Source organism: Oncorhynchus keta, chromosome 19 (genome assembly GCF_023373465.1).
Source record: "Oncorhynchus keta strain PuntledgeMale-10-30-2019 chromosome 19, Oket_V2, whole genome shotgun sequence".
Lineage (NCBI taxonomy): Eukaryota > Metazoa > Chordata > Actinopteri > Salmoniformes > Salmonidae > Oncorhynchus > Oncorhynchus keta.
This window is the reverse complement of record NC_068439.1, coordinates 39,206,685-39,234,028: the sequence shown is the minus strand read 5'-3', so window position 1 is coordinate 39,234,028 and position 27,344 is coordinate 39,206,685. Positions and strand designations below refer to the sequence as shown.

General features: G+C 43.3%; 1 protein-coding gene across 5 annotated transcripts; it reads left to right on the top strand.

Annotated features, from left to right (window-relative positions):
• Nucleotides 1-309: 309 nt before the first annotated feature.
• Nucleotides 310-25,800, top strand: LOC118398266 (claspin-like). Of its 5 annotated transcripts, none has more exons than XM_052470561.1 (24): nucleotides 310-579; nucleotides 939-1,076; nucleotides 1,271-1,387; nucleotides 1,671-2,035; nucleotides 2,136-2,282; nucleotides 2,509-2,641; nucleotides 2,805-2,907; nucleotides 10,419-10,981; nucleotides 11,256-11,432; nucleotides 11,631-11,782; nucleotides 12,018-12,202; nucleotides 14,244-14,296; nucleotides 14,467-14,657; nucleotides 19,916-20,519; nucleotides 20,613-20,667; nucleotides 20,835-20,910; nucleotides 20,992-21,071; nucleotides 21,994-22,152; nucleotides 22,382-22,503; nucleotides 23,082-23,209; nucleotides 23,472-23,589; nucleotides 23,700-23,773; nucleotides 23,906-24,067; nucleotides 25,441-25,743. In XM_052470561.1, coding segments are annotated over exons 2-24 (3,885 nt in total). In that variant the 5' UTR covers nucleotides 310-579; nucleotides 939-1,075; the 3' UTR covers nucleotides 25,561-25,743. The 5 variants fall into 5 exon arrangements, with proteins under 5 accessions (XP_052326521.1, XP_052326518.1, XP_035649328.1 ...); XM_052470558.1 differs by having other exon boundaries at nucleotides 311-579; nucleotides 20,832-20,910; nucleotides 20,989-21,071; nucleotides 25,441-25,800; XM_035793435.2 differs by having other exon boundaries at nucleotides 311-579; nucleotides 939-993; nucleotides 1,267-1,387; nucleotides 20,832-20,910; nucleotides 20,989-21,071.
• Nucleotides 25,801-27,344: the final 1,544 nt, after the last annotated feature.

Genomic DNA, 27,344 nt, shown 5'->3' with positions numbered 1-27,344 from the left:
ATTTTGTGTGCACTACATCATCAGGTACTAACTTTTATCTGCAACAAGACAATTTGGTGGAAACACAACACTGGTGGGAAAATTCGCATATTTTCTTTATTCGGATCATAGAATATTCGCATAAACTGCCCTTCCTTGATTATTGTAGTGGAGTGGGAGGACATATCTGGTCAGCTGTGGCACATAGATTTACCAATCAAAATCTTTCCCTCGGTCATTGCCAAACTGGTGGACATCAATTTTGAGTATCATCCAATAGAAAAGCACAACGACAATGACTGACAGATGTAAGGATAGACTTTCGTTGTCAGCGCGCGAAAAATTTAAAAAAATATTAATTCAGAACAAGCGGGAGCGAGGGAGGGAGAGAACGGTAGCTAGCTAGCTAAATTCGAGTCAATAAACACAATTTAATAACATTAGCCATACAACATTTTACACTGATATTTGTGCCTTATGTTTGGAAATAGTTTAAAACGCTACAGAAGTTTTGGTTTCCCGATTTTAATGAAGCTTCACTGCGAATACACATAATTGGCGAATAAAGTCAAGATATGTCTGGTGGTCCATCAACAACAGGTAAGAATTTATATTTTCGAATTGACCAGCAGCTAAGTCAACTACTTTCGCTAGCTGCATACCAATACATTACGTTCATTTATTTGGGCGATTGAGTCCGCCATAACCCATGCCACTAAGTAAACTCTCTAACGTTAACTAGGTACCTGGATTGTTGCTGATTGAGTTGGATTAACTAGCTAACGTTACCTTTAATTAACTGGCGAACAACCATCGTCCGGCTTTGGCTAGTTAAGTTTGTCTAGTTAAGTTTGTCTAAGTTTTGAAAGATTTGTTTGTTCGTCATTTTCACAGGGTAACACTGTCACTGACTGTGAGTAATGAACAGGCCGGTGTTAACTGTTGATTCTTCTCGACAGTTTCCTAGGTTAGGTGTGACATTAACCACGGAATGTCCGGCTGGCAAACGTAACGGTATGTTCTTTGTGGCAGCTGAGAGAGAAGGCGCCGCAAGCACCACAGCCATTTCGGCGACCCAACATTGAACAGAGATGCAAGTTAATTTACCTACAATTTGCAACCGTGTTTTTCATATTTCAATTGTCAAAGTTTTTTAAATCAGTCAACTGTATGTCTTGTCACTGGGCATGAAGAAGACAGACCATGGTTTTGTAGGAAAAAGACTGGCATGGTTCCATCTAACATCAACATGAGGTGAATTTGTCATTGTTTTTCCCCCCTATCCAGGCAGTGGAGCTCCCTGCTGAGGTCTCAGTAGCTGAGAGTGATTCAGACAGCGGGATGGGCTCACCAGTGGAGGAGATGCAGATGGCTTCTGAGATGATTAGCAATACTGTTGACCTGCAAGGTACAGTGACACAACAAAGAAGATTGATCAGTACCTTAACAGACCACCTGACCAGAGCCCCCTTTTTATGTAAATATACAGTGCTGGGCCATTTGCTCTGTGATGAGAAACGATGAATAGTCTTTGACTTTAGACTATCAATGCAAACTGCAGTACTTGACTATTCAACCACCAATGCAAACTAACCTACTTACTTTAATAGGAAATAGTTTGCATTGTGATGCAACGGGAATACCACCTATACCGCATTAGTCATTAAGATGGCTTGTAATATTTTTCCCAGATTCGGATGATGACATGACAGTAAACAGGCGGTCCCGTTGTCGAAAGGCCTTGAGAGACAGTGACTGCGAGGAGGAGGTGCATGATATGGCAGAGGCTCTGGTCCTATCAGCATCCAGTGGAGATGAGATGGAGACTGCTGAGGAAGAGGTCAAAAGGGCTAAATTAGAGAGCAAGAAGATATCCCGGATAGCCCCTGTCGACAGTGATGAAAGCACGACAGAGGATGAGGTAGAGCTGGTAAGAAAGGCTGTGAAACCGAAGAAGGAAGGGAAGAGAAGGGAGAAGAGCCAGCGACACCAAGAGAAGAAAGAAAAGAACAGCAAGGCTCTGGAGCGGCAGAAGAAGAGAGGGAGACTTGAGGAGGTAAGAGAGATTGAGGGACAGAAAAATAAGTGGCTGTGTAAAATGAAGAGTTTTGAGACAAATTAAAGACTTGTTATCCCCATCACTCTCTGTTTTGTAGGAGACCCCTTTGCCCTGTACTCTGAATGACAGCGGTTGTCTCCTTGTTAACAATGACCTGTATGATGCTGGTCTGGATGATGATGAAGAGGAAGAGTCTCTGGATGCCATCAGAGCAGCAGTAAAACAAAAAGCCAAGATGCACAAAGTAAGAGCAACATTTAAGTCATCTCAGTGTCTGTAGGTGTGAGGTCACTAAAAAGCAAACGTACTCCCAAAAGAAATCCCCTAGAATAGTGGTTTGAGAGTTCATTTGAGTTTATGGCTAGTCTTACTTAGCTTTCTCTGTACATTAAGTCAGTGATTTGTGTGCTATGCAGGTAGAAGATGCACTGTATTCTGTGTCAGAACTATGCTCTGTATCTTTCCCTAAGGAGCCTTTATTTGACGATGAGGAGGGAGATGAAGAGGCTGGACCGAAACAGCGTCCCCAGGAAAGGAAGGCAGCTCGAGCCAGCAAAGAGGCCATGAAGCAGCTGCACAGTGAGACCCAGAGGCTTGTCCGTGGTCAGTTTTTATTCACGTTCATTTTACAATGGTGTGTCTGTATGTAGTGTTTTGCCGTGTTCCACAATGCTTTGTCTCTACATGACTTGCTACACACTTGTCCTTTGTGGCTTCTATTGTCCAACCCAGTGTCTCTTGTAACGTTTTCTTAATTCCTTTGCAGAATCCACATGCGGGCTGCCCTATCACATGCCTGAGCCCAAGAGCATTGACCAGTTCTTCAAGAGGAGAGCCCGACCTGAAGGTTCTGCTATGGCACTACTCAAGTAAGTAGACATTTTTGTACCTGGATTTCTTTTTTACTTGTAATAGTTTTCACTACCATTTCTGAACTATACTCATCTGGTTTTGTCTGGCAATCTGCGATTACATTAATTATAGATATATACATGCATACTAGAGGTCGACCGATTATGATTTTTCACCGCCGTTACCGATTATTGGAGGACCAACCAAAAAAAAGGCGATACCGATTAAATCGGACAGTTTTTTGGGGGGGGTTGTAATAATGACAATTACAACAATACTGAAAGAACACTTATTTTAACTTAATATAATACATAAATAAAATCAATTTAGCCTCGTAAATAATGAAACATGTTAAATTTGGTTTAAATAATGCAAAAACAAAGAAAGTAAAAGTGCAATAAGTGCCATGTAAAAAGCTAACGTTTAAGTTCCTTGCTCAGAACATGAGAACATATGAAAGCTGGTGGTTCCTTTTAACATGAGTCTTCAATATTCCCAGGTAAGACGTTTTAGGTTGTTATTATAGGACTATTTCTCTCTATACCGTTTGTATTTCATATACATTTGACTATGGATGTTCTTATAGGCACTTTAGTATTGCCAGTGTAACAGTATAGCTTCCGTCCCTCTACTCGCCCCTACCTGGCCTCGAACCAAGAACACATCGACAACAGCCACCCTCGAAGCATTGTTACCCATCACTCCACAAAAGCCGCGGCCTTGCAGCGCAAGGGGAATAACTACTCCAAATCTAAAAGCGAGTGACGTTTGAAACAGTATTAGCGCGCACCCCGCTAACTAGCTAGCCATTTCACATCGGTTACACCAGCCTAAACAGCCCTATCTGGTGCAAACAAACACAGAGACCGGAACAATCATCCAGGAAACACTCAAAGAATATGGCTGCCTAAATATGGTTCCCAATCAGAGACAACGATAAACAACTGCCTCTGAGAACCACTCTAGGCAACCATAGACTGACCTAGACAACTCTACTATACCACAATCACAACCTACAAAAACCCCAAGACAAAACGCACCACATAATTAACCCATGTCACACCCTGGCCTGACCAAAATAATAAAGAAAACACAAAATACTAAGACCAGGGCGTGACAAGTAGGCTATGTTTAAATTATAAATTAACAGGCACCGCATCGATTATATTTATTTAACTAGGCAAGTCAGTTAAGAACAAATTCTTATTTGACTTAACTGCCTGTTCAGGGGCAGAACAACAGATTTGTACCTTGTCAGCTCAGGGATATGAACTTGACCCCTTTCGGTTACTAGTCCAACGTTCTAACCACTAGGCTACCATGCCGCCCCAACGCAGGACAAGCTAGATAAACTAGTAATATCATCAACCATGTGTAGTTATGTTAAGATTGATTGTTTTTTATAAGATACGTTTAATGCTAGCTAGCACATTACCTTGGATCCTTGCTGCACTCGCATAACAGGTAGTCAGCCTGCCACGCAGTCTCCTCGTGGAGTGCAATGTAATCGGCCATGATCGGTGTCCAAAAATGCAGATTACCTACCGATTGTTATGAAGACTTGAAATCGGTCCTAATATTAATCGGCCATTCCGATTAATCGGTCGACCTCTAATACAGACAGTACCAGTCAAAGGTTTGGACACCTAATTCCAGGGTTTTTCTTTATTTTTACTATTTTCTACATTGTAGAATAATAGTGAAGATATCAAAACTATGAAATAACATATGGAATCATTTAGTAACGTAAAATGTTAAACAAATTAAAAAAAACACTGCTCAAAAAAATAAAGGGAACACTAAAATAACACATCCTAGATCTGAATGAATGAAATATTCTTATTAAATACTTTTCTTTACATAGTTGAATGTGCTGACTTCAAAATCACACAAATTATCAATGGAAATCAAATTTATCAACCCATGGAGGTCTGGATTTGGAGTCACACTCAAAATTAAAGTGGAAAACCACACTACAGGCTGATCCAACTTTGATGTAATATCCTTAAAACAAGTCAAAATGAGGCTCAGTAGTGTGTGGCCTCCGTGCCTGTTTGACCTCCCTACAACGCCTGGGCATGCTCCTGATGAGGTGGCGGATCCAACTCCTGGACAGTCTGTGGTGCAACGTGGCGTTGTTGGATAGAGCGAGACGTGATGTCCCAGGTGTGCTCAATTTTGATTCAGGTCTGGAGAACGGGCGGGCCAGTCCATAGCATCAATGCCTTCCTCTTGCAGGAACTGCTGACACACTCCAGCCACATGAGGTCTAGCATTGTCTTGCATTAGGAGGAACCCAGGGCCAACCGCACCAGCATATGGTCTCACAAGCGGTCTGAGGATCTCATCTCGGTACCTAATGGCAGTCCGGCTACCTCTGGCGAGCACATGGAGGGCTGTGCGGCCCCCCAAAGAAATGCCACCCCACACCATGACTGGCCCACCGCCAAACCGGTCATGCTGGAGGATGTTGCAGGCAGCAGAACGTTCTCCACGGCGTCTCCAGGCTGTCACGTCTGTCACATGTGCTCAGTGTGAACCTGCTTTCATCTGTGAAGAGCACAGGGCGCCAGTGGCGAATTTTCCAATCTTGGTGTTCTCTGGCAAATGCCAAACGTCCTGCACAGTGTTGGGCTGTAAGCACAACCCCCACCTGTGGACGTCGGGCCCTCATACCACCCTCATGGAGTCTGTTTCTGACCGTTTGAGCAGACACATGCACATTTGTGGCCTGCTGGAGGTCATTTTGCAGGGCTCTGGCAGTGCTCCTCCTTGCACAAAGGCGGAGGTAGCGGTCCTGCTGCTGGGTTGTTGCCCTCCTACGGCCTCCTCCACGTCTCCTGATGTACTGGCCTGTCTCCTGGTAGCGCCTCCATGCTCTGGACACTACGCTGACAGACACAGCAAACCTTCTTGCCACAGCTCGCATTGATGTTCCATCCTGGATGAGCTGTACTACCTGAGCCACTTGTGTGGGTTGTAGACTCCGTCTCATGCTACCACTAGAGTGAAAGCACCGCCAGCATTCAAAAGTGACCAAAACATCAGCCAGGAAGCATAGGAACTGAGAAGTGGTCTATGGTCACCACCTGCAGAACCACTCGTTTATTGGGGGTGTCTTGCTAATTGCCTATAATTTCCACCTGTTGTCTATTCCATTTGCACAACAGCATGTGAAATGTATTGTCAATCATTGTTGCTTCCTAAGTGGACAGTTTGATTTCACAGAAGTGTGATTGACTTGGAGTTACATTGTGTTGTTTAAGTGTTCCCTTTATTTTTTTGAGCAGTGTATATTTGGTTCTTCCAAGTAGCCACCCCTTGCCTTGATGACAGCTTTGCAAACTCTTGGCATTCTCTCGTACCTCCTTTTCCTATAGTCCACAATTAGCTCATTTGTCTTGCTCACATTGAGAAAGAGCGAGGTTGTTTTCCTGGTACCACACTGCCAGGATCTCTGTCCTCCCTATAGGCTGTCTCATCATTGTTGGTGATCAGGCCAACCACTGTTGTGTCGTCAGCAAACTTAATGATGGTGTTGGAGTCATGTTTTGCCACGCTGTCTTGGGTGAACAGGGAGTACAGGTGTGGATTAAGCATGCGCCCCAGTGTTCAGGATCAACATAGCAGATGTGTTGCTTTCCCTTACCACCTGGGGGCGGCCTGTCAGGAGGTCCAGGATCCAGTTGCAGAGGGATGTGTTTAGTTCCATGGTCTTTAACTTAGTGATGAGCTTTGTGGGCACTGTTGTTGAATGCTGAGCTGTTGTCAATGAACAGCATTCTCTCATAGGTATTCCTTGTGTCCAGGTGGGAAATGGCAGTGTGGAGTGCGATTGAGATTGCATCAACACCATCATCTGTTGGGGCGGTATGCGAATTGGAGTGGGTATAGAGTTTCTGATGATGTTGCTGTGATCCACGACCAGCCTTTCAAAGCACTTCATAGCTACTGACGTGAGTGCTACGCAGTGGTAGTCATTTAGGCAGGTCGCCTTCGCTATCTTGGGCACAGGGACTGGTGGTCTGTTTGAAATATGTTGGTATTAGACTTAATCAGGGACGTTGAAAATGTCATTGAAGACACTAGCACTCTGCGCATGCTTTGAGTACACGTCCTGGTAATCCGTCTGGCCCTGCGGCTTTGTGAATGTTTTACTGTTTAAAGGTCTTGCTCATATCGGCTACGTAGAGCGTGATCAGTCGTCCATTACAGCTGGTGCTCTCATTCATGCTTCAGTGTTGCTTGCCTCAAAGCGTGCGTAAAAGGCATTTAGGTTGTCTGGAAGGCTTGTGTCACTGGACAGCTTGCGACTGGGGTTTCCCTTTGTAGTCCGTAATAGTTTAAGCCTTGCCACATCCAGCGAGCGTCTCAGCCGGTGTAGTAGGATTCGATCTTAGTCCTGTATTGATGCTTTGCCTGTTTGATGGTTCATCAGAGGGCATAACGGGATTTCTTATATGCTTCCGGGTTAGAGTCCCGCTCCTTGAAAGCGGAAGCTCTAGCCTTTAGCTCGGTTCGGATGTTGCCTGTTGTCCATTGTTTCTGGTTGGGAAATGTATGTACGTTCACTGTGGGGAGGTAATATACTCCTCAATGCAATTGGATGAATCCAGGAACATACTCCAGTCTGCTAGCAAAACAGTTGTGCGTCGTCTGACCACTTCTGTATTGAGGGAGTCACTGGTACTTTCTGCTTTTAGTTTTTGCTTGTAAGCAGGAATCAGGAGGATAGAATTATGGTCAGTTTTGCCAAATGGAAGGCGAGGGAGTGCATTGTATGCGTCTTTGTGTGTGGAGTAAAGGTGGTCTAGACTCTAGAGGTTTTGTTTTTCTTCCTCCAGTTACACGTGTTACCCTGCATTAAAGTTGAAAATAAAAGCGAGCTGCACACTCTAGGAGCTCAGATGCAAAATTTTAATTACCAACGTTTCAACAGCCAATCTGTCTTCATCAGGGTATAATCACAAACACTGCGGGATGACTCGTTTATATAGTGTCAAGACACAGGTGTCTGTAATCATGACCAAGAGTGGCCTAATATCATTGGTTAATAATCAAACATTAAAATGTCATACAAAGAACAGCAAACAAACAACAAATGGATAGCATACGATCATAGATTAATTTGACTACACAAGCTTACAAACAATTACAATGGCAAAGTCACAAGAATGGCTTCAGATCAAAGTCTACGTTGAAACCAAAGGGCGCAAGGGTCTTTAAATTAAAGATCCAGGCAGCCTCTCATTTTAACAATAAATTATCAAGGTCACCCCCTCTCCTAGGGAGGGTGACCTGTTCGATGCCAATATAACGCAGAGACAGAAGTGTGGCCTGCCTCCAAGAAGTGGGCCGCAACTGGATAAGTAAAGTTTTTACACCTAAAGGTGCTACGATGCTCTGAGATACGTACTTTTAATTCGCTCTTTGTTTTACCTACATAATTTTTACCACAAGGACAAGTTATAAGATAAATAACTGCCTGGGTGGAGCACGTAATGACACCTTTTATTGGGATCGATTTCCCTGTTTGTGGGTGTTTGAAGGATCTTCATGTATAAGTGCCATTACATTTGTAATTTCCATCCAGTAGGGGCACAAATAGACGTTGTTTAGGAATATCTTGGGGTGGTAAATCAGAGTGTGCGTTTCTTTTTCTTCTAGATCACCCTGCATTAAAGTCCCTGGCCACTAGGCGTGCCGCTTCTGTGTGAGCATTTTCTTGTTTGCTTATGGCCGTATAGAGTTGATTGAGTGTGGTCTTAGTGCCAGCATCAATTTGTGGTGGTAAAGAGACTGCTACGAATCATTTTGATGTGAAGTCTCTTGGTACATAGTGTGGTCTACAGCTTATCATGAGCTATTATACCTCAGGCGTGAAATACCCTGAGTCTTGTTTAATATTAGACATCGCGCACCAGCAGTTATTGACAAATTAATCACATCCCGCCCCTCGTCTTACCAGATGTCGCTGCTCTGTCCTGCCGAAAAACTGAGAAGTTAGTCAGCTCTATATTATTCGTGACATCGTTCAGCCAAGTCTCAACATAACATAAGTAACATAAGATATTCATTTTTTTATGTCCCATTGGTAGAATAGTCGTAATTGTAGATCGTCCAGTTTGTTTCCACAATCCGAGACAGGATTGTCGAAGGCACAGATCTGGGGAAGGGTACCAAAACATTTCTGCATCATTGAATGTCCCCAAGAACACAGTGGCCTTCTTAATTGAAAGAAGTTTGGAACCACTAAGACTCTTCCTAGAGCTGGCTGCCTGGCCAAACTGAGTAATCGGAGGACAAGGGCCTTGATCAGGGAGGTGACCAAGAACCTGATGGTCACTCTGACAGAGCTCCAGAGTTCCTCTGTGGAGATGGGAGAACCTTCCGAAAGGACAACCATCTCTGCAGCACTACAGAAATCAGGCCTTTTTGGTAGATTGGCCAGACGGAAGCCACTCAGCCTGCTTGGAGTTTGCCTAAAGACTCTCAGACCAAGACAACGCAGGAGTGGCTTCGGGACACGCCCGATCGAACATGTCTGGATGGAGGACAGTAGCTGTGCAGCAACACTCCTCATCCAATGTGACAAAGCTTGAGAGGATCTGCAGCGAAGAATGGGAGAAACTCCCCAAATACAGATGTGCAAAGCTTGTAGCATCATACCCAAGAAGACTCAAGGCTGTAATTGCTGCCAAAGGTGCTTCCACAAAAAAAACTGAGTAAAGGGTCTGAATACTTATGTAAATGTGATATTTCAGGCTTTTAAAAAATAATTAACTTGTTTTTGCTTTGTCATTACGGGGATTGTGTGTAGATACATTTGTAGAATAAGACTGTAATGTAACAAAAATGTGGAAGGTCATGTTGTCTGAATACTTTCTGAAGGTGCTTTATACCTATTGATTCTGAATATTACTTATGAATGCCTCATGTGCTTAGTTTAACTGTCATACCCTATCAGAACCCAAAATCTCTGTATAACCTCAACATAGTTTTAGCCATTTTATATAGGTGGTTGTGATGGTGGGGGGGATCGATACCATTATATATTGCAGTATTATTTAGGATATTGTATCGATACTTTGACTCCAAGTGTCGATTTGCAAAAATATATATATTTTGTTTTTTATTTTGCTGGGTAGCGTTTGCTACTGCTAGTCTGCTGTAATTGTGTCTAAACGCCTGTATTTTTTCCCCATGTAGCTTTTTCTCTATCTAATTTTTAAATTGTTAGCCGACATGTTTTCAGCCCTTATTTCCGTGACTGATTAAAACTCATTTTCTCATATGCACAGTATCAAATCGCAATACATATCTTTTCGGCACAAACAGTAAGTATTGTGGGGTCCCTGGCAATTCCCCGTCCTAATATGTGGTCAGTCCTTGCATCCATAGGTCTGTCGTTGCATTACCTTGAGCCCAATTCCTCAACCTTTTACCAAAACTGATAGGGTTTCCGTTTTATTGTTTGAACAGCAGATTGCTCCTTTAAGGATATAACCCTTTTTTTTTCCCCATAAAGGTCTGCCAAGTATCGGGACTTGATAAAGGAGGCAACCCCAGCACCACCTCCCCCAGACCCACCCAAGGAGCCCCAACGGCCCCCAGACTCCCTGGACCCACACTCAACCCAGGCTCTTTCCCAGTTACCGGCCACCACCTCCACACACCAGGAGAACCAGAACCAGAGTAGGGCAGGTGAGACCTCTTCAACCCCGGATTCCTACGACGATGAATCCCCACTACCTGAACTGGCTGCCATTATGCAGGGGGCCAATATTTTTTTAAGTTTGGATAGTGCTGAAATGGCACCACCAGAATTTATGGAGGCTGAACCACTGGAGCAGAACCAGGCAGAGGCCTCCGTCTCCCAAGCCCAGGAGATGGAGGCGAAAGCAGGGGATGTGGATGTAACTCAGCCCCTACCTGCTCCGGCCAGCGTGGAGCCCGTAGCTCCACCAGTCCCCAAACCCAAGAAGGACAGGCTTGCCAGACTGAGGGAGTTGGGGGTAGAGCCTCCGCCGGTCTCCAAACTGTGTGCTGATGATGGGTCCTTCGATCTGGAGCCCCCTCGGGTTAACCCAGGTGAGAGCACAACAAAAAATATTCACCTCTGCAATGTCAACTCCAGCACAATATTTCCCATATGGTGGGTTGGGGTTTAAAGCCTTGTTTTTAGATGCATGCTGTTGTCAATTGCGTGTGCTGGACAAAAGGATTTTGGTGGGACAACTTAAGCCACTGCTTTAGCACACTTTTTTTTGTGGCAGAATAGGGTGAGCTTGAATAAATTGAGCTGAGAAGTAACCCAGTCAAGTTGGTTATGTATCTGTAGTTAAACTGTTTGTTTCTCCCTTAGGCGTGGAGGCGCTGAAGGAGCGGTACCTACGCCACGTCCAGCCCGTGGCCCGGCCCAGAGGGGAACGCACTGTGCAGCTCAGCGTCATCCGTAAAGACAGCGGCGAGGAGCTCCACCAAGACTTTGTAACCACCACCATCAAGGAAGGGGAGGAGGAGGCTGCACACACCGCGCCTGGTATGGACATGGTACCGTTCATCACACCATCTCACACACAGTCTCTCTAAACCTCCACACACTCTAAAGAGGTAACTGCACTGCATCCCATATGATTCCTGGTAAGCCAGGTTCCTGAAATATTTCCAACAGTCTTCGCTTCTGTCCTCCAGCTACACGAGTCTTTCCTAACCAGTCCTGTGTTCCCTCTGTCCTCAGGTGAGAAGCTGACCAACCTGAAGACCCGTCTGCAGCAAGCCATGGCTGTAAAGAGACAGGAGGATAGAGAACGGAAGGCTGCCCTCTATCGTCTAGACAACGAGGACTGTGACGAGGAGGAAGAGGAAATGACGGATTCCGAGGGGGAAGAGGTAAGAGTGGATCATCCGCGTTGATGTTCCACAGCCAGTGTGCTTTCCGTAGTCTTTTCAAGGTGGTGCTCGAAGATGGGAACCGAAACATTCAAGACCAAAACCTTTAAATGTTTCACTTAGCGAGGGTTAATGGACCAGGAGAGGGGAGCCAGGCATGTCCAATGACTTGTAAAGGAAACATGAAGTAGGTGTGGTTAAGAGTTTGTCAAAACCTGTTTTTGTCACTCCATAGGGTGTAGATGAGCTACTGGGGGGTGGCGAGGAAGAGGATCCGGATGAAGATGAGGGTAGTGTGGCCCAGAGGAGTGTAAGGAGCCCCTCCCCGTCAAGGTTAAAGTGTCCCTCTCCCCCACCAGATCTGCCCAACACAGAAGGAACCCTCATGCTGTTTGCCAACAGCTCCTGCTCGCGCACCGGGTACGTGTGTGGTGCTGATATCCGGGAGTCTCAGTCATATACATGGGCTGATAGTACGTGGCCTTCAGATTGCAGGCCTGCATAAGACAAAGGCAACGTAGCTAGCGAGGTACTGCTCTGTTTCAGTGGTCATGGGGAAGCTTTGCTGTGCAGAGAGCAAGGTACCACATATCTGAAACCTTCTCAAAAGTGATTGGTCGATTCAAATAATGTAAATGTGTACGCCAGTGTTAATTCCGTCAGCATAAGTGTGACAAATTTTTGTGAAACACCTATTTTTCTGTGGCAATTGACTACATTATTTATTTATTTTCACAAAAACGAGATGAAATTATCTCTGTGACAAATCTGTGTAGTAAATGGACTGGATAAGAGTCTTTTATAGAGTTTGAGAGCTTTTCAGTGATGAAAACAATATTAGCTGCACAGATGCGCAGTTCTGTTCAGCAATGGGAAGGACGTGCCACACCTGGCACAAACAGACTACATCAGCTGGTTAGCTGCAGGGCTGCAAACAATGCGCATGGGCAGACAGGCTCCAGCTCCACCTCCGATTATACACATCGTGCAGGCAACTTTCTTCTAGTTATCTACCCTCTGGTTAAGAAACACAAACTGCTTTATGAAATTATTAACAATTTGCAGCGTTAAGTTTAACAGTAAAACAACATTCTAGCTATTATTTTCTCTCCAAGGAGTGTCTGCGTTCATATTATCATGAAGGTCCTGGAATTTCAAAATGTTTTTTTCCAGGCCTGGGGGGGATAGAATAGAAAAAGATACAATCCAAAACGTTTTAGAAAAGTCATGGAAATTTGTGTAATTAATGTAATTTATTAAGGCACAGTTTTTTAAATATTTCATCAGTCAATTAAAAATCTATGTATCATCCCTGATCGGACGGCTCAATGTCTGCGGGTTTTCGCTCCTCCCTTGTACTTGATTGATGAAGTGATGTCACAAGTTAGTAAGGGACTCTCCTCACCTGGTAGTCTAGGACTCAATTGAAAAGAAAAACCTGCAGACACTTAGGCCCTCCATGGAATGAGTTTGACACCCCTGCTTTAGGGTCTGTCTGTCTGTCTGTGTGCATCACCTGCATGTGTGCAAGGTGAGCGTGTCGTTCAAGGCGAGGGTCAGAGGCCTAGCCTATAATACGATAGGGAACCGGCTAATAACTCGATAGCCAGTTCAAAACATATATTGTACTCTCCAGTTAACTGTTTAGCTATTATTAGTATGTCTTCATGTTTTCGTCATGTGTCCCCCCCTCAAAAAACAGTCACACACTTGGGAATAAGGCCATACAAAGTTGATTTAACATCTGGACTGATTCATATGATTAATTTAAACAATTCTTTTGGATGAAATTAACTACTCACTTCGCAATTATATTAGTTGGAATAACATTACCAATAGCCTATATGCAAGCATTTGGTGGCACAGAAAAAGGGATAGCAAACCATTTATTGATTACACTGACTGGGTAAATAACTTTTAGTTGATGTGGACCCAGTGACTCCGACTTGAGCACTGAGACTCGAACTTCAGCAATAGGGACTTGTGACTCGATTCAGAGTTGAGCTTTTGTTTCACTTGGCGAAACAATGTGTGGCTGTTAAACGTTAATAAAAATGGCAATGAAGCCGACCGAGTGCTGCTCTTTCGCTCTCTGCGCCTGATAATTATTACATGGCCAGATAAATATGATGTATTCTTATGTTTGTCATATGTCTGCTGTTGGCAGAGAGTAGGATGTTATGCAGAAAAATATTTTGGTAGGACAGGGCTATGTGTGTTTACGCACATGGAATTCTGATTAATGTTTACTGTAGGTTAACGAAGCAATACTAGACTTAACTACACAATCATTATTACAATTACAAATGTGAGTAAGACTTATAATGTAGTCAAAATGACTGATGAGACTACATGTAGAAAAATAATTCAGAAAATGAACACGGGTGTAAATGTATGTGCTCAGTGAGTTCATATCGGTGTTATCTGTCCCAAGTTGTTGACGTTTTAGTCTGTATCACAGAGATGGTGTGAAGAGGACAGAGCCTGGTGGTCAAGACAGTTACACAAAGATGGGTGAGCAGAGACCGAACATCTTTCAAGTCAATTGTCACAACTGTGCTACTTCAGAAAATACTCTCATCCTTGATGGAATCTGTTTTTTCTTCCAGTGGAAACAACTTTTTTTTTTTTTTACGACCCTATTTCAATTTTAATTGACATTCTATGTCTCTTTCCTGCTACAGAGGAGGAAGATTCTCTGTCCCTGGCCAAGGACAACAGTCACAACAGTAGTTTTGAGCTGCAGGGCTCTATGCTGCCGTCCTACCAGCCTGTCAACCGCAGCACCACAGGAGGCAGGGGTCTGTCAGCAAGCACCTTCCGCTCCCCCTCACCCTGCTTCTTTCGACCCAGCTTCCTGGGATCTGCCTCCAAGGTAAGACACTGACAGTTTAGAAGGGTTGATGACATATATGACTAGGACCCGGTGTTTTCCGTACCACTGTATGACAGTATAAAAGTGTCAGGAGAGCGCCAGTCATAACCAAACAGACCCCAGTATGCGTGTCTCCCGGTAATGCATGCGTTACGTGACAGTTTAAGCAGGGGCGATGGAGCGATTTTGACAGGAGTTGCGGGACCTCCTGTGCGTGTGCAATATATTTATTTTATTATTATTATTTTTTTTAAATATGAGCATAATAGTATTTGTCGTGTCATTTGGCTGTAGAATTGTATTACCCTTTTAATGTGGCATGAACACAACCAGGCGTGCTGATGAACCATGTTTTTATGTGAGTAAAGTCATACCGCATCGAGTTTGTACGGTCATGAAAATCCTGGAGAATTTTTAAATGCCGTTATCCAGGCCTGGAACAGTTTTGGATAATGATCAAATCCAAAAGGTTTTGTAGAATGAATTTCATTTCTGTTAAAGTAGGTTTTTTTTTTAGGCAGTTTAAATATTTTGTCAATCAAATAAAAATCTACATATCAGCCAGGATCAGCATGACACTTAAGCGCGTCTGTTTGTGGCCTGCACGTGTGCAAGACAATTGGGATGTTGCTCAAGGAGAGAGCGACAGTCGGACATTGCTACAGCAGCAGGTAGGCCTAGCCTATAAAATATGATGGGAGGACAGACTAATAACTAGGTAGCCAATTCAGGAATATCTTGTACCCTCTAGTTAGCTGCTTACCTATTTTTCGCATGTATTAATGTCATGAGTCATGTCCCCATAAACTTTCCACCAACACTTGTGATTAAGGTCGCACAAAGTTGATTAGCTTTTTTTGGAACAATTAGCTTTTTTCATCATTTAAACAATTCATTTTTTACAAAACTAGTGGTTCACTTCGCCATTGTATTAGTTGTGAATCGAATCATGTAGTAATTTGTGAATCACAAACAGTTTATTTTAGGAAAACATATTTGATGTAGCCTTTTGAAATATGTGGCTTCAACTGGTTTTGTAGATGCTTTGTAACTCAATAGATGCTAGTCAGCCTGCAAAGTAAACACTTCTGGGGTAACTAATAAATATGACTAAAGTCAAAGGTACATTTACTGGAAAAATTGTGTGTTTGCTTCACAGAATAAAAAAAATTCTAGCCTACCAGAGCCATTTGATCTTTGATATATATTGAATGAGCAAATTATTTCAACAGGCATTAAATGTGTTTGGTTGCAATGTTATACATCAAGGTTGGTCTACCATCCTCCAGGAGAGCTAATGTTTGTGCATGCTTTTATTCCAGTCCCTCTCTCTAACAAACCACGTAAGAAATTAGCTGCTCAACTGGACCTTGATGAACTCTGTTTTGAGCAGGGCTTGATCAAAAGCCTGCACACCCAGTAGCTCTCCAGCCTAAGGGTTGACCACATCTGTTTTAAACTCTTGCCTAACAGGTATTCTACTTTGGGTGGGTTAAGTGCCTTGCACAACGACAGGAGTTGGTACTTGGGATCAGAAAGCAGCATCCCAGTGTCCATACCACAATACATATACTTTTATGTACATATAAAAAGTAAGCGCCAATTGTTGTGGTCATGCCACCAACCGTTGGTCATGGAATTTTGGTTAAAAGGCATGAAACAGTCATTCAATTCCATTTGTCAAAAATGTGTACTAACCCTGTGTACTGCAGTGCCAGCTGTGCCACCAGAGACTCTGGGTTCGCGCCCAGGCTCTGCCGCAACCGGGAGGTCCGTGGGGCGACGCACAATTGGCCTAGCATCGTCCGGGTTAGGGAGGGCTTGGCCGGTAGGGATATCCTTGACTCATCGCGCACCAGCGACTCCTGTGGCGGGCCCGGGCGCAGTGCACGTTAACCAAGGTTGCCAGGTGCACTGTGTTTCCTCCGACACATTGGTGCGGCTGGCTTCCGGGCTGGATGCGCGCTGTGTTAAGAAGCAGTGTGGCTTGGTTGGGTTGTGTATCGGAGGACGCATGACTTTCAACCTTCGTATCTCCCGAGCCCGTACGGGAGTTGTAGCGATGAGACAAGATAGTAGCTACTAACAATTGGATACCACGAAATTGGGGAGAAAAGGTGAAATTCTGTAACAAAATAAAAACCTTCACATAATCACTAGTTAACTACACATGGTTGATGATATTACTAGTTTATCTAGCGTGTCTTGCGTTGCCTATAATCGATGCGGTGCCTGATTCTACTTTTCCAAACGGGTGATGAAATTGTGTCACTTCTCTTGCGTTCCGTGCAAGCAGTCAGGGTATATGCAGCAGTTTGGGCCGCCTGGCTCGTTGCGAACTGTGTGAAGTCCATTTATTCCTAACAAAGACTGTAATTAATTTGCCAAAATTCTACATAATTATGACATAACATTGAAGGTTGTACAATGTAACAGCAATATTTAGACTTAGGGATGCCACCCGTTAGATAAAATATGTTATAATTAAGTCTATGATTTGATAGAGCAGTCTGACTGAGCGACGGTAGGCTACAGCAGGCTCATACGCATTCATTCAAACAGCACTTTCATTTTTTAAATTTTTAGTTTTATTTTTTACAACTTTTATTTTACTAGGCAGTTCTGCCCCTGAACAGGCAGTTAACCCACTGTTCCTAGGCCGTCATTGTAAATAAGAATTTGTTCTTAACTGACAGATTTGTACCTTGCAACCTTCCGGTTACTAGTCCAACGCTCTGACCACTAGGCTACCCTGCTGCCCCATGTGTTTTGCCAGCAGCTCTTCGCAATGCTTCAAGCATTGAGCTGTTTATGACTTCAAGCCTATCAACTCCTGAGATTATGCTGGTGTAACCGATGTGAAATGGCTAGCTAGTTAGCGAGGAGAGGGATGGAAGCTTTACTGTTACACTGGCAATACTATTGCACTTTTGCATTCTTCTCCCACACTTTGTTTTTGCATTATTTAAACCAAATTGAACATGCTTCATTTATTTGAGGCTAAATTGATTTTATTGATGTATTGTATGAAGTTAAAATAAGTGTTCATTCAGTATTGTAATTGTCATTATTACAAATAAAAAAAATGTAAAATGTCCTACTTAATCGGTATCGGCCTTTTTTGGGTCCTCCAATAATCGGTATCAGTGTTGAAAAATCATAATCGCTCTACCTTTAGTGGAAACGCCTTTATGCGCCAATATTAATATAATAACCATATCAACGTAAACTTGGGAGTCGCACGATGATATGGTGTGTGTGTGTGTGGTCCTCCCACAACAACTCAGGAAACGATGTAGTTTATTAAGCTACAGATTAAATGTTATGAAGAACTTGGCAGGGTGGGGGAAATGTACTATGAGCTTGTTACTGCTTTCCAATAAATATTGACTGCTGTTTTGACAAATCGAAATCATTATCCATTATAGGCTAATCTCATCATGTAGACAAGCCTACCTGCAGTGTATCTGCGAGAGGATGGCTAGAGCACACATGCCAAGACCAGAGTAAACACATCTAGCTTTTTAACGCAACAGTTTTTTTTGACAACTATCAGTCGAGTTGAAAATGCGCAGGAAACACATTGAACTATTGATTTTTATCCGGTACATGAGTACTTAAAGCTGCTATATGTCACTTTTTTTGGTGGGGGGGTGACCTGATCAAATTCACATAGAATTGAGTGACAGATCTGTAATTCTCATTGAAAGCAAGTCTAAGTGGTAGATCTGTCCTATGTTTCCCATTCTCAGGTTTAGTTTTTGTATCTTACGTACACCAGCTGAAAATATAATATTTTTTGTTAAGATATTTCACAGCGGTTTAGATGGTACAATGATTCTCTACAGTATACTTGCTTGTTTTGTCTCACAAACTGAAATTAGGCAAACTATTTCAAATTTTAGCAACCAGGAAATGGCAGAGCGATTTCTGCATATAGCACCTTTAAGCAAAAAAAATAATTGTGACCCCACAGGTTTTTATCTGCAACAAGTCCGTTTGGTTGAAACACCGCTGGTGAGAAAATTAGCATTTTCTTTATATTATACAAATTGTAGAATATTTGCATTAAAATCTGTCGCCAATTGGAATCAAATCTAGCTACTGCCAAACAAGCCACTTCAAAAATCAAATCAAAATCATATCAATTTTATTTTAATATAGCCCTTCGTACATCAGCTGATATCTCAAAGTGCTGTACAGAAACCCAGCCTAAAACCCCAAACAGCAAGCAATACAGGTGTAGAAGCACGGTGGCTAGGAAAAATTCCCTAGAAAGGCCAAAACCTAGGAAGAAACCTAGAGAGGAACCAGGCTATGTGGGGTGGCCAGTCCTCTTCTTGCTGTGCCGGGTGGAGATTATAACAGAACATGGCCAAGTTGGGTGCAAAACGTGTTAGCCGCTAATGCTAATTGTTAGTTAGCTGGCTGAGTCAGAGCAAACGTTCATAGCTATACAGCCTGATAATACCAGTGACGGTGTAGACTTAAATCAGCATGTTTGTGCAACTGTCTTTTTAAATCATAGAGGAATACACGGCGCATGAATGTTAGCTACTAAGAGAGCATTCAATGTAGCCTTGGAATCGCGTATCAACACTTAGGGTAGGAACCAATCACAATAACTATTCCCTGGCATTTTCATTTGTTGTCATGTCAAGCAACACTATTCAAAGTGGACGTGTAGGGACCGGAGCGAAAATGCAATATCCTAACTCTAAAACAGCAGGGTTTTTTTGCCCCCCTGCAAAATGTCCAAATTACATCATTGGTTTCAAGGAAGTGAAAACTATCCATCATGAATCTAAGATTTCAGTTCGTCTTTGATGCATATTTTATGTGGTTGAAATAGCCTATTGTCAGCTGACAGACTGCACGTTTGCACAGTCCCTAACCGTGCATACACATTCTCTCAAAATGCTGAAATAAATAAATCTGATTTTTCCACTCCTATACCCAGAGACAAAATGAACATATGGTGTATCATTTTACTGCAAGAAATACTATTATTAGGCTACCTGTGAGTTATAGACCAACAGTCATTGTCCGTATTTCAGTTTCTACATTAAGCTAAATCTTCTGTGTCAAAACATACATTTTTGGTTCAGACTTGCGCATCCTACTTCCACAAGTCTCTGAATTCAAGTTGCACAGACATGCTTATCTCCAGCCAGAGTTGAACCCTTGAGGAAGAAAGGATGACTCCTTTGCTGAGATTCATCCCCAGAGTCTCATCCCTCTCTTTCTCCGTCCCACAGAGTTCAGGCAAACTCTCTGAGCCCTCCCTCTCGCTGCCCGTGGAGGACTCCCAGGACCTGTACGCTCCCCCCTCCCCCGGCGAGTCTTCTGGCCCCCTGGGGGCTCCGTCCCAGGGATGCTTCTCTGTGGAGGAGGACTCCCAGCTCCTGGATGCCGACGGCTTCCTCAATGTGGGGCCCCGCACCGGCCCCCCGCGCTCCCACAAGAGACAGTTCCTACTCGACAGCCTGGATGAGAACGCTATGGATGCTAACATGGGGGAGCTGTTAGGAATGTGCTCTGGGGTGTTCGGGACGGCTAGAGAGGGCAGCGTGGGGGGTCTTGGGGCTTCGCAGGAATTGTTAGGGCTGTGTTCGGGAGTGTTCCCTACCACACAGAAGGGGGGAGTGAAAGAGAGTAAGCGAGAGGGAGGGCTAGGGGCAACGCAAGAGGATGAGCTGCTGGGGCTCTGTTCGGGAGTGTTCACTAGCGCACAGGCAGAAAGGGAGAAGGAAGGAGCGGAAGGGAGGAAGAGGGAGGAGGAGAAGATGGAGTTGGAAATGGACCGAGACAATGACATGGATCAGCTGCTCGGCCTCTGCTCTGGGAAGTTTACTACTCAAGGTAAGTGTGTCTGTCTGTGTGATGGGGTATATAAGGGGGTAGTATACAGGTGTGATGTTTTGGTTCCATTTCTTAATCTTTCTTTCTATATAGGTGTCTTGCGATCCAACTCGAGCCCCACCCCAAACTCTTCAACCGCTGAAGACGGGTAAAAAGCGCAAGCCTAACATCTGATAAATAATTTCCCCTCTGCGTGTCAGTTTATTCCATTCCGTAACCTTACACTTCTACTAACCAACTATGATATTCTCAGGCTGTAGATTCAAATATTGATCCCTGTAAAGGCTAAATGCAATTTATGTGGTGTTTCAGTAGTAAGAAGCGGGTGGAGGAGGAGGAAGAGGATTGCGAGTTTCGGCTTCTGTCAGACGTGGAGAGCCAGAGTGAGCAAGTAAGACACTTGAGCGTGTGCGTTCGCTTGCATCAACGATGTATAGCCTGAACAGGTGAACTAACTCCTTCCTTTCAGCAGGACGATGAGGAGGATGGAGAGAACGAGGTAGAAGAGGAGAGGGAGGCTGTGTTTGCACCCCATCAAGGAAAGAAGAAAATGTAAGTGGAGGCAGAACTTCCTGAATCATCAAATCAAATTTATGTAGCCCTTCGTACATCAGCTGATATCTCAAAGTGCTGTACAGAAACCCAGCCTAAAACCCCAAACGGCGAACTGCATTGGGGTCACCCCATTTTGATTGTATTTTTTTTTTAATTTTAGAACAGAACACTTTCTTGGATTTGATTTTTGATTTTTTTGATTATTTTTTTTTACAGAAATGGAGAGTAAAGATGGGGCAATATATACAAACTGACAAATTGCATTTTATTAAATGTTTTGGTTTCTTTTCATTTTGATAAGAGATGAAAACGTGAGTTTGTTGATGTAGAAGTTGAAATTCTTTTTTTTTTTTGTGGCTATTTGATTCGGGGTGGGTGTTGTGAGAAATTCTGTCAAATGAAAAAGTTTCAGTACTCTCTTAGTCTGTCTATAGTTTTTAGGTCTTTGAGTAGGTGCCCATACCTTATAAGATATGCACACTCATCACTATTAACCGTTTTGATTTCAAAATGGGGCATCCAGGTGAGTCGTGTAGATCCCAAGGGAAAAAGGTTTCGGTTCGGGAGGTATGTTTCTAATATCGAAATGATTGACTGATCCCAGAATGCATCCCTCGGCATCCTACAATGAGAATATCAGAGTTCAGAGCGTGGTGTCATATCAGAATGACTGCTCCATCCAAGATCACCTGTGAACTTTGATCAGCCAGCCCGCATCCCCTAACCAGCCATTAGCTTTAGGCATAAGTTAGCCTACTGTCCGTCCACTCTCCATCAGTTTAAAATGTCATTTCCAGGAGGATAGTTTAAGCCCACTTTGGATTCGTGTGTGTGTGTGTGTGTGTGTGTGTGTGTGTGTGTGTGTGTGTGTGTGTGTGTGTGTGTGTGTGTGTGTGTGTGTGTGTGTGTTCCCCTCCAGGCGCATAACAGAGTTTGTGGACTCTGAGGCTGAGCTCTCGGGTAGTGACGTGGGCAGTGAGGATGAGGATGATGGTGAGAATGAATATGAGGAAGAGGAGCTGCTGGACGAACTGCCTTCTGATGAAGAGCTGCAGGACCAGGTCAACAAGATCCACATGTAAGTGCTGACAGAACATTCTAAATACCTCAACAAAACAATCAGAATAACTTCTATAGTCATTACTATTACTGCTATTTGGTTAATAAAAGCAATGCACAATGTGTGTTACCTTTATAGGTAGTGTAGAATGGTTTCATTTATTTTATTTGGGGTGGGAGCAATCCAATCATAGGATATCTGTGTGAAATGTTTACCCTAAAGCTTGCTTGAATCCGCTCGTTTACAGGAAACAGGTCCTTGACGACGACAAGCGGCGACTGAGGCTGTACCAGGAGCGTTACCTCGCCGACGGGGACCTGCACTCAGACGGCCCGGGCCGAGCTCGCCGCTTCCGCTGGAAGAACATCGGTGAACATCATCATTATTATTACAGTACTCTTTGTCTGCATTGTGCAGTTCATCATTATTATTACAGTACTCTTATCTGCATTGTGTCAGAAATGAATCAAATGTATTTCATCTGATGAGAAAGTAGGCTGGATCTCTTTTGAAGTCTTGTAGATCGATGTATTGCGCTGCTTTTTTAAGAACATTTTATAAAGCCCTCCTGCATAAATTTCCTCAGTACCTTACTTCATTGTTAACTTCTAGACAGACGTATGAGATACTAAACCCGGTCTCAGAGATGGCTAACTCTGGAGATCCATTCGAGATCTGCTTTTAGTTTTTATTTCTCCTCCTTCCGTGTTGGAAGGATATGATCTCAATACACTTCAATTGGTGCCTCTAAGGGCATTTCAGACTGCTGTTAGGGTATCTTTTTACTGAAAAATGTGTTTTTATGATTTGTGTATATAATGTGTATTTTCATATTGCACTAAACACTGCTCATCTGGAAAAGAGACCTTGGTAACAACATTGACTCTGGCAAATAAAGGTTAAATACCTTATTTTTTTAGATTGTGTGTGGTGCTTTTCTTCCATAGATGATGGCTTTGACATGGATGGCATGGGGGTGGAGGGGGAGGAAGAGGAGGAGGAAGAAGAGCTGGACCAGGCAGAGCTGCAGAGGAGGAAGGAGAGGCTGGAAAGGGAGCACTGGCTACGAGAACAGGTTTGTATAGCATATGGGAGTGTATCGAACACTTGGTGTGTGTCATTCTACTCTGTCAGGGGAAACGGGTGTATTCACTAGGAACCAAACGAGGAGGGACCTTGCTGAATTTTTCCAATAGAAAAATTCGTTGCGTATTCGTTGCGGAACTTTTTCAGTTTGCCTAAGGTTTGTACTGATGATTACACCCCTGGTCTGTCTTCTATGTAGTGTGCGTTTATGTATGGTGTATCATGTGTCCAACTCCCCTCTGTCCTTCTAGGCCGACGCTAAGGCCAAGAAAGAGGAGGACGAGGAAGAGGGGGACCAAATTGGAGAGGAGGACAGCCAGTTCATGAAGCTCGCCAAGAAACTGACTGCCAAGAAACTACAGAAGAAAGGTGAGCTGATATGGAATGAGAGATATAAGGAATGACTACATTTCTCATTTTTGAAGTGCTCCTCTTTTTAACCCTTCTCCATCACAGTCCCTCCATCTCTTGTTTTCCAGAGTTGCCTCTTGCACCCCAGGCGGAGAGAAACCCATTTCAGAACCCCTTCCAGAGACCCTCTCAACCCACCATGGTCACTACCTTCCCCATACTAGTAATCACCCGCTCTAGTGTGACATTGTTGTGTAATCTGCTCCTCCTAAGAATCTTTACTAGATGACTCTGACCATTTGATCTCTATTCAACCTTTGAACCCCGACCTTAGGTGAAGAGGGGCTCGTTGCTCAGCCAGCCCCGCTCGGTGCTGCAGAAGCTGGCCTGCATCTCTGAGGGGAACCCTCTAGCCCCCCGCAACACCCGAGGGTTCGTCTTCCAAAGCCTGTCGCCAGAGAAAGAGGCCTCTGCTGCGGAGGCCCCTAAAAAACAGGCAGGTTCAACCATAGAGATGGAGATTGGTGTTTTATATGTAATCCTGTGTGCCCAACACTAATAGGAGGATGAGGGTGCTTGTTGGTCAGTGTTGTAAACAAATTATAATTTATCTTTTAGAAAGCCTCCCTATCCACTCCCATCCATTCCACATTTTTAAGAACACATGGTTTCTTCTGTAGAACTTGTGCCAGTTTAGTCATTGCTGTGCTCGTTTTGCTAGTTGTCATGTTGGAGCCTGTAGTGTTGTACTGATATTAGACCATAGGGTGGCGACAAAGGCCATAGCTGTCGATGTTTCACTGCTCGCTCTTATCCGTACTTACTCAGCTTTAAGCTGAATGTGTACAACAAACTAGATCTGTATGGAATATGTATTTCTAAATGATTGTATACAGTGAGTGTCCGTGAGACTGACCAGGTGAGTCCAGGTGAAGGCTATGGTCCCTTATTTGTTAAATCTACTTCAGTCACATTTTTAAAAAATAATAATAATAAATTGAGACATGGATTGTGTATGTGTGCCATTCAGAGGGTGAATGGGCAAGACAAAATATTTAAGTGCTGTTGAACAGGGTATGGTAGTATAGGTGCCAGGTGCACCGGTTTAAGTGTGTCAAGAACTGCACCGCTGCTGGGTTTTTCTTGTTCCCAAATGTTTTCTGTCTATACCAAGAATGGTCCACAAATCCAAAGGACATCCAGCCAACTTGACACAACTGTGAAAAGCATTGGAGTCAACATGGGCCAGCATCACTGTGGAACACTTTCAACACCTTGTAAAGTCCATGCCCTGATGCATTGAGGCTGTTCTGAGGGTAAAAGGGGGTGAAACTTAATATTAGGAATTGTGTTCCTAATGTTTTGTGCATTCTATGTATATCATCTCTGAACCGATCAGGGAAGCAGCATGAAACATGAAATTCCAATTTGTCTCAGGACATTGTCTCTTTTTAAATTGGCTCTAATTTGTATTAGTCATAATGACATTTAATGATAATTACAGTAAAATGTGACAGATCCTGCTAACCGTGTTAAGACTCTGTTGGGGAGTTCTGTTTTAAACTGAGGCCTAATTGATCTTTAAATAGCTGTAGTACTTCTCCGAGCCGTACAGTAGATCTACAGACCTCAACAAACACAGCTGGGTGTGTAGAATTGTAATGGGACTCCATGCCGAGACCAAAATAATTACATTCTAATAAGAAATGAAGAGTCCCTAAATGGAAATGTTATCGTAATGGGACATTTGCTGCTAACGTGGTGGAGAGTTTGTTGACAAGCTTGGTGCATCTCTGCTCGGTTCTGGTCTATTATTTTAGCAACAGGAGTCATTTCTCATATTTCACTCCGAATATCTTTATTTTGCAGACGAAGAAGCGGGGACAAATAGAGGTTTTGGCCCCGGCTGTTAAGCGGCCATGTCGGGAAAAAGACACACCAGCAGCGAAAGGACCCCAAAGAAGTATCTTCTGTTACCTGGAGAACTGAGGTGCCCAACTTTGTGCCTGTTGTGCCAATCACACTCACCACCCGGAGTGTGTGCTACCACAACATTCACACTTTCTCCCAGGGCCACATTGGCTCTTTTGGACAGCACTTGACTGACTTTGTGTCCTGAATTATTATTATTTTTATATCATGTAAATAGAATGGGTTAGATGTTTTATTTTGGGGGGGTGTAATTAAATGTATTGTAAGTTTGTGAAATTAAATCATATTTTAACACATGCTTTTGTTTTTGAGTTTTTTTCTCCTCTTTTACTCAGACAGGCAGGTTTCTTGTAGGTGAATAGAAGTACAATTCCTTCAGAAAGTTTTCATACCCCTTGACTTATTCCACATTTTGTTTTTAGTCTGAAATCAAAATGAAGGGGGGGGGGGAATCTCACCCATCTACACACACTACACCATAATGACAAGGTGAAAACAGTGTTTACTAATTTATTAGAAAATGAAATGCAGTTCTCATTTACATATGTTTTCACACCCCTGAGTCAATTACATGTTAGAATCACTTTGGCAGCAATTATATTGGAACTGTCTCTTTCTTTTTAAGAGCTTTCTACACCTGGATTATACAATATTTTCCTATTTTATTATTTTCATAATTCTTCAAGCTCTGTCAAATTGGTTGTTGATCATAACTAGGCAAATGTTTTCATGTCTTGCCTAAGATTTTCACGCGGATTTTAAGTCAAAACTGTAGATCGGCCCATCGGAAACATTCACGACCTTCATGGTAAACTATTCCAGTGTAGATTTGGCCTTGTGTTTTAGGTTATTGTCCTACTGAAAGGTGAAATCATCTCCCAGTGTCTGGTGTAAGCAGACTGAACCGGGTTTTGCACTAGGATTTTTTTTTCCTTTGCTTAGCTCTATTATTCCTGAAAAACACCCCAGTCCTTAACGATTACAAGCATAACCATAACATGATGCAGCCACCACTATGCTTGAAAATATAGACAGTGGTACTTCGTAATGTTTGGTGCAAATCCAAAACACTTTGTTTTCAGGAAAAAATGCTTGTTTTGCCCAAATCTTGCTGTATTGCATTGTTGCAGCCAGGATGAATGTTTTTGTATTTTTTAAATTCCGTACAGGTTTCCTTTTCACTCTGTCATTTAGATTAATGTTGTGGCTGAACTACAATGTTGATCCATCCTTAGTTTTCTCATCACTGCCATTAATTGTTTTAAAGTCACTATTGGCCTCATGTTGATATCCTTAAACGTTATCCTTCCACTCCGACAACTGAGTTAGGACACGTATCTTTCTAGTGACTGGGTGTATTGATACACCATACAAAGTGTAATTAATAACGTCACCATGCTCAAACGGCTATTCAGTGTCATTTTTAAAAACAGATTTTTATCGATCGGTTCCCTTTTTTTGCAAGTCATTGGAAAACCACCCTGGTCTTTGTGGTTGAATCTTTTAGAAATCCACTGCTCCACTGGGGTACAGGGATGAGGTCATTCAACAACCATGTTCAACACTGCCTGCACACAATAAGTCCATAGAACGTATGTGACTAAAGAATGTTTACTTCTGAATGCCAGGCTTGCCGTGACAAAAGGGCTTGAATACTTACCAGTACATCACTGGGCCGAGCTCCCTGCCATCCAGAACCTATATCAGGCGGTGCGAAAAGAAGGCCCGGGGAAATCGTCCAAGAACCCCACCCACCCAAGCCATAGACTATTTTCTCTGCTGCCGCACGGGAAGAGGTACCGCTGCATCAAGTGTGACACCAACGGGCTTTTGAACAGCTT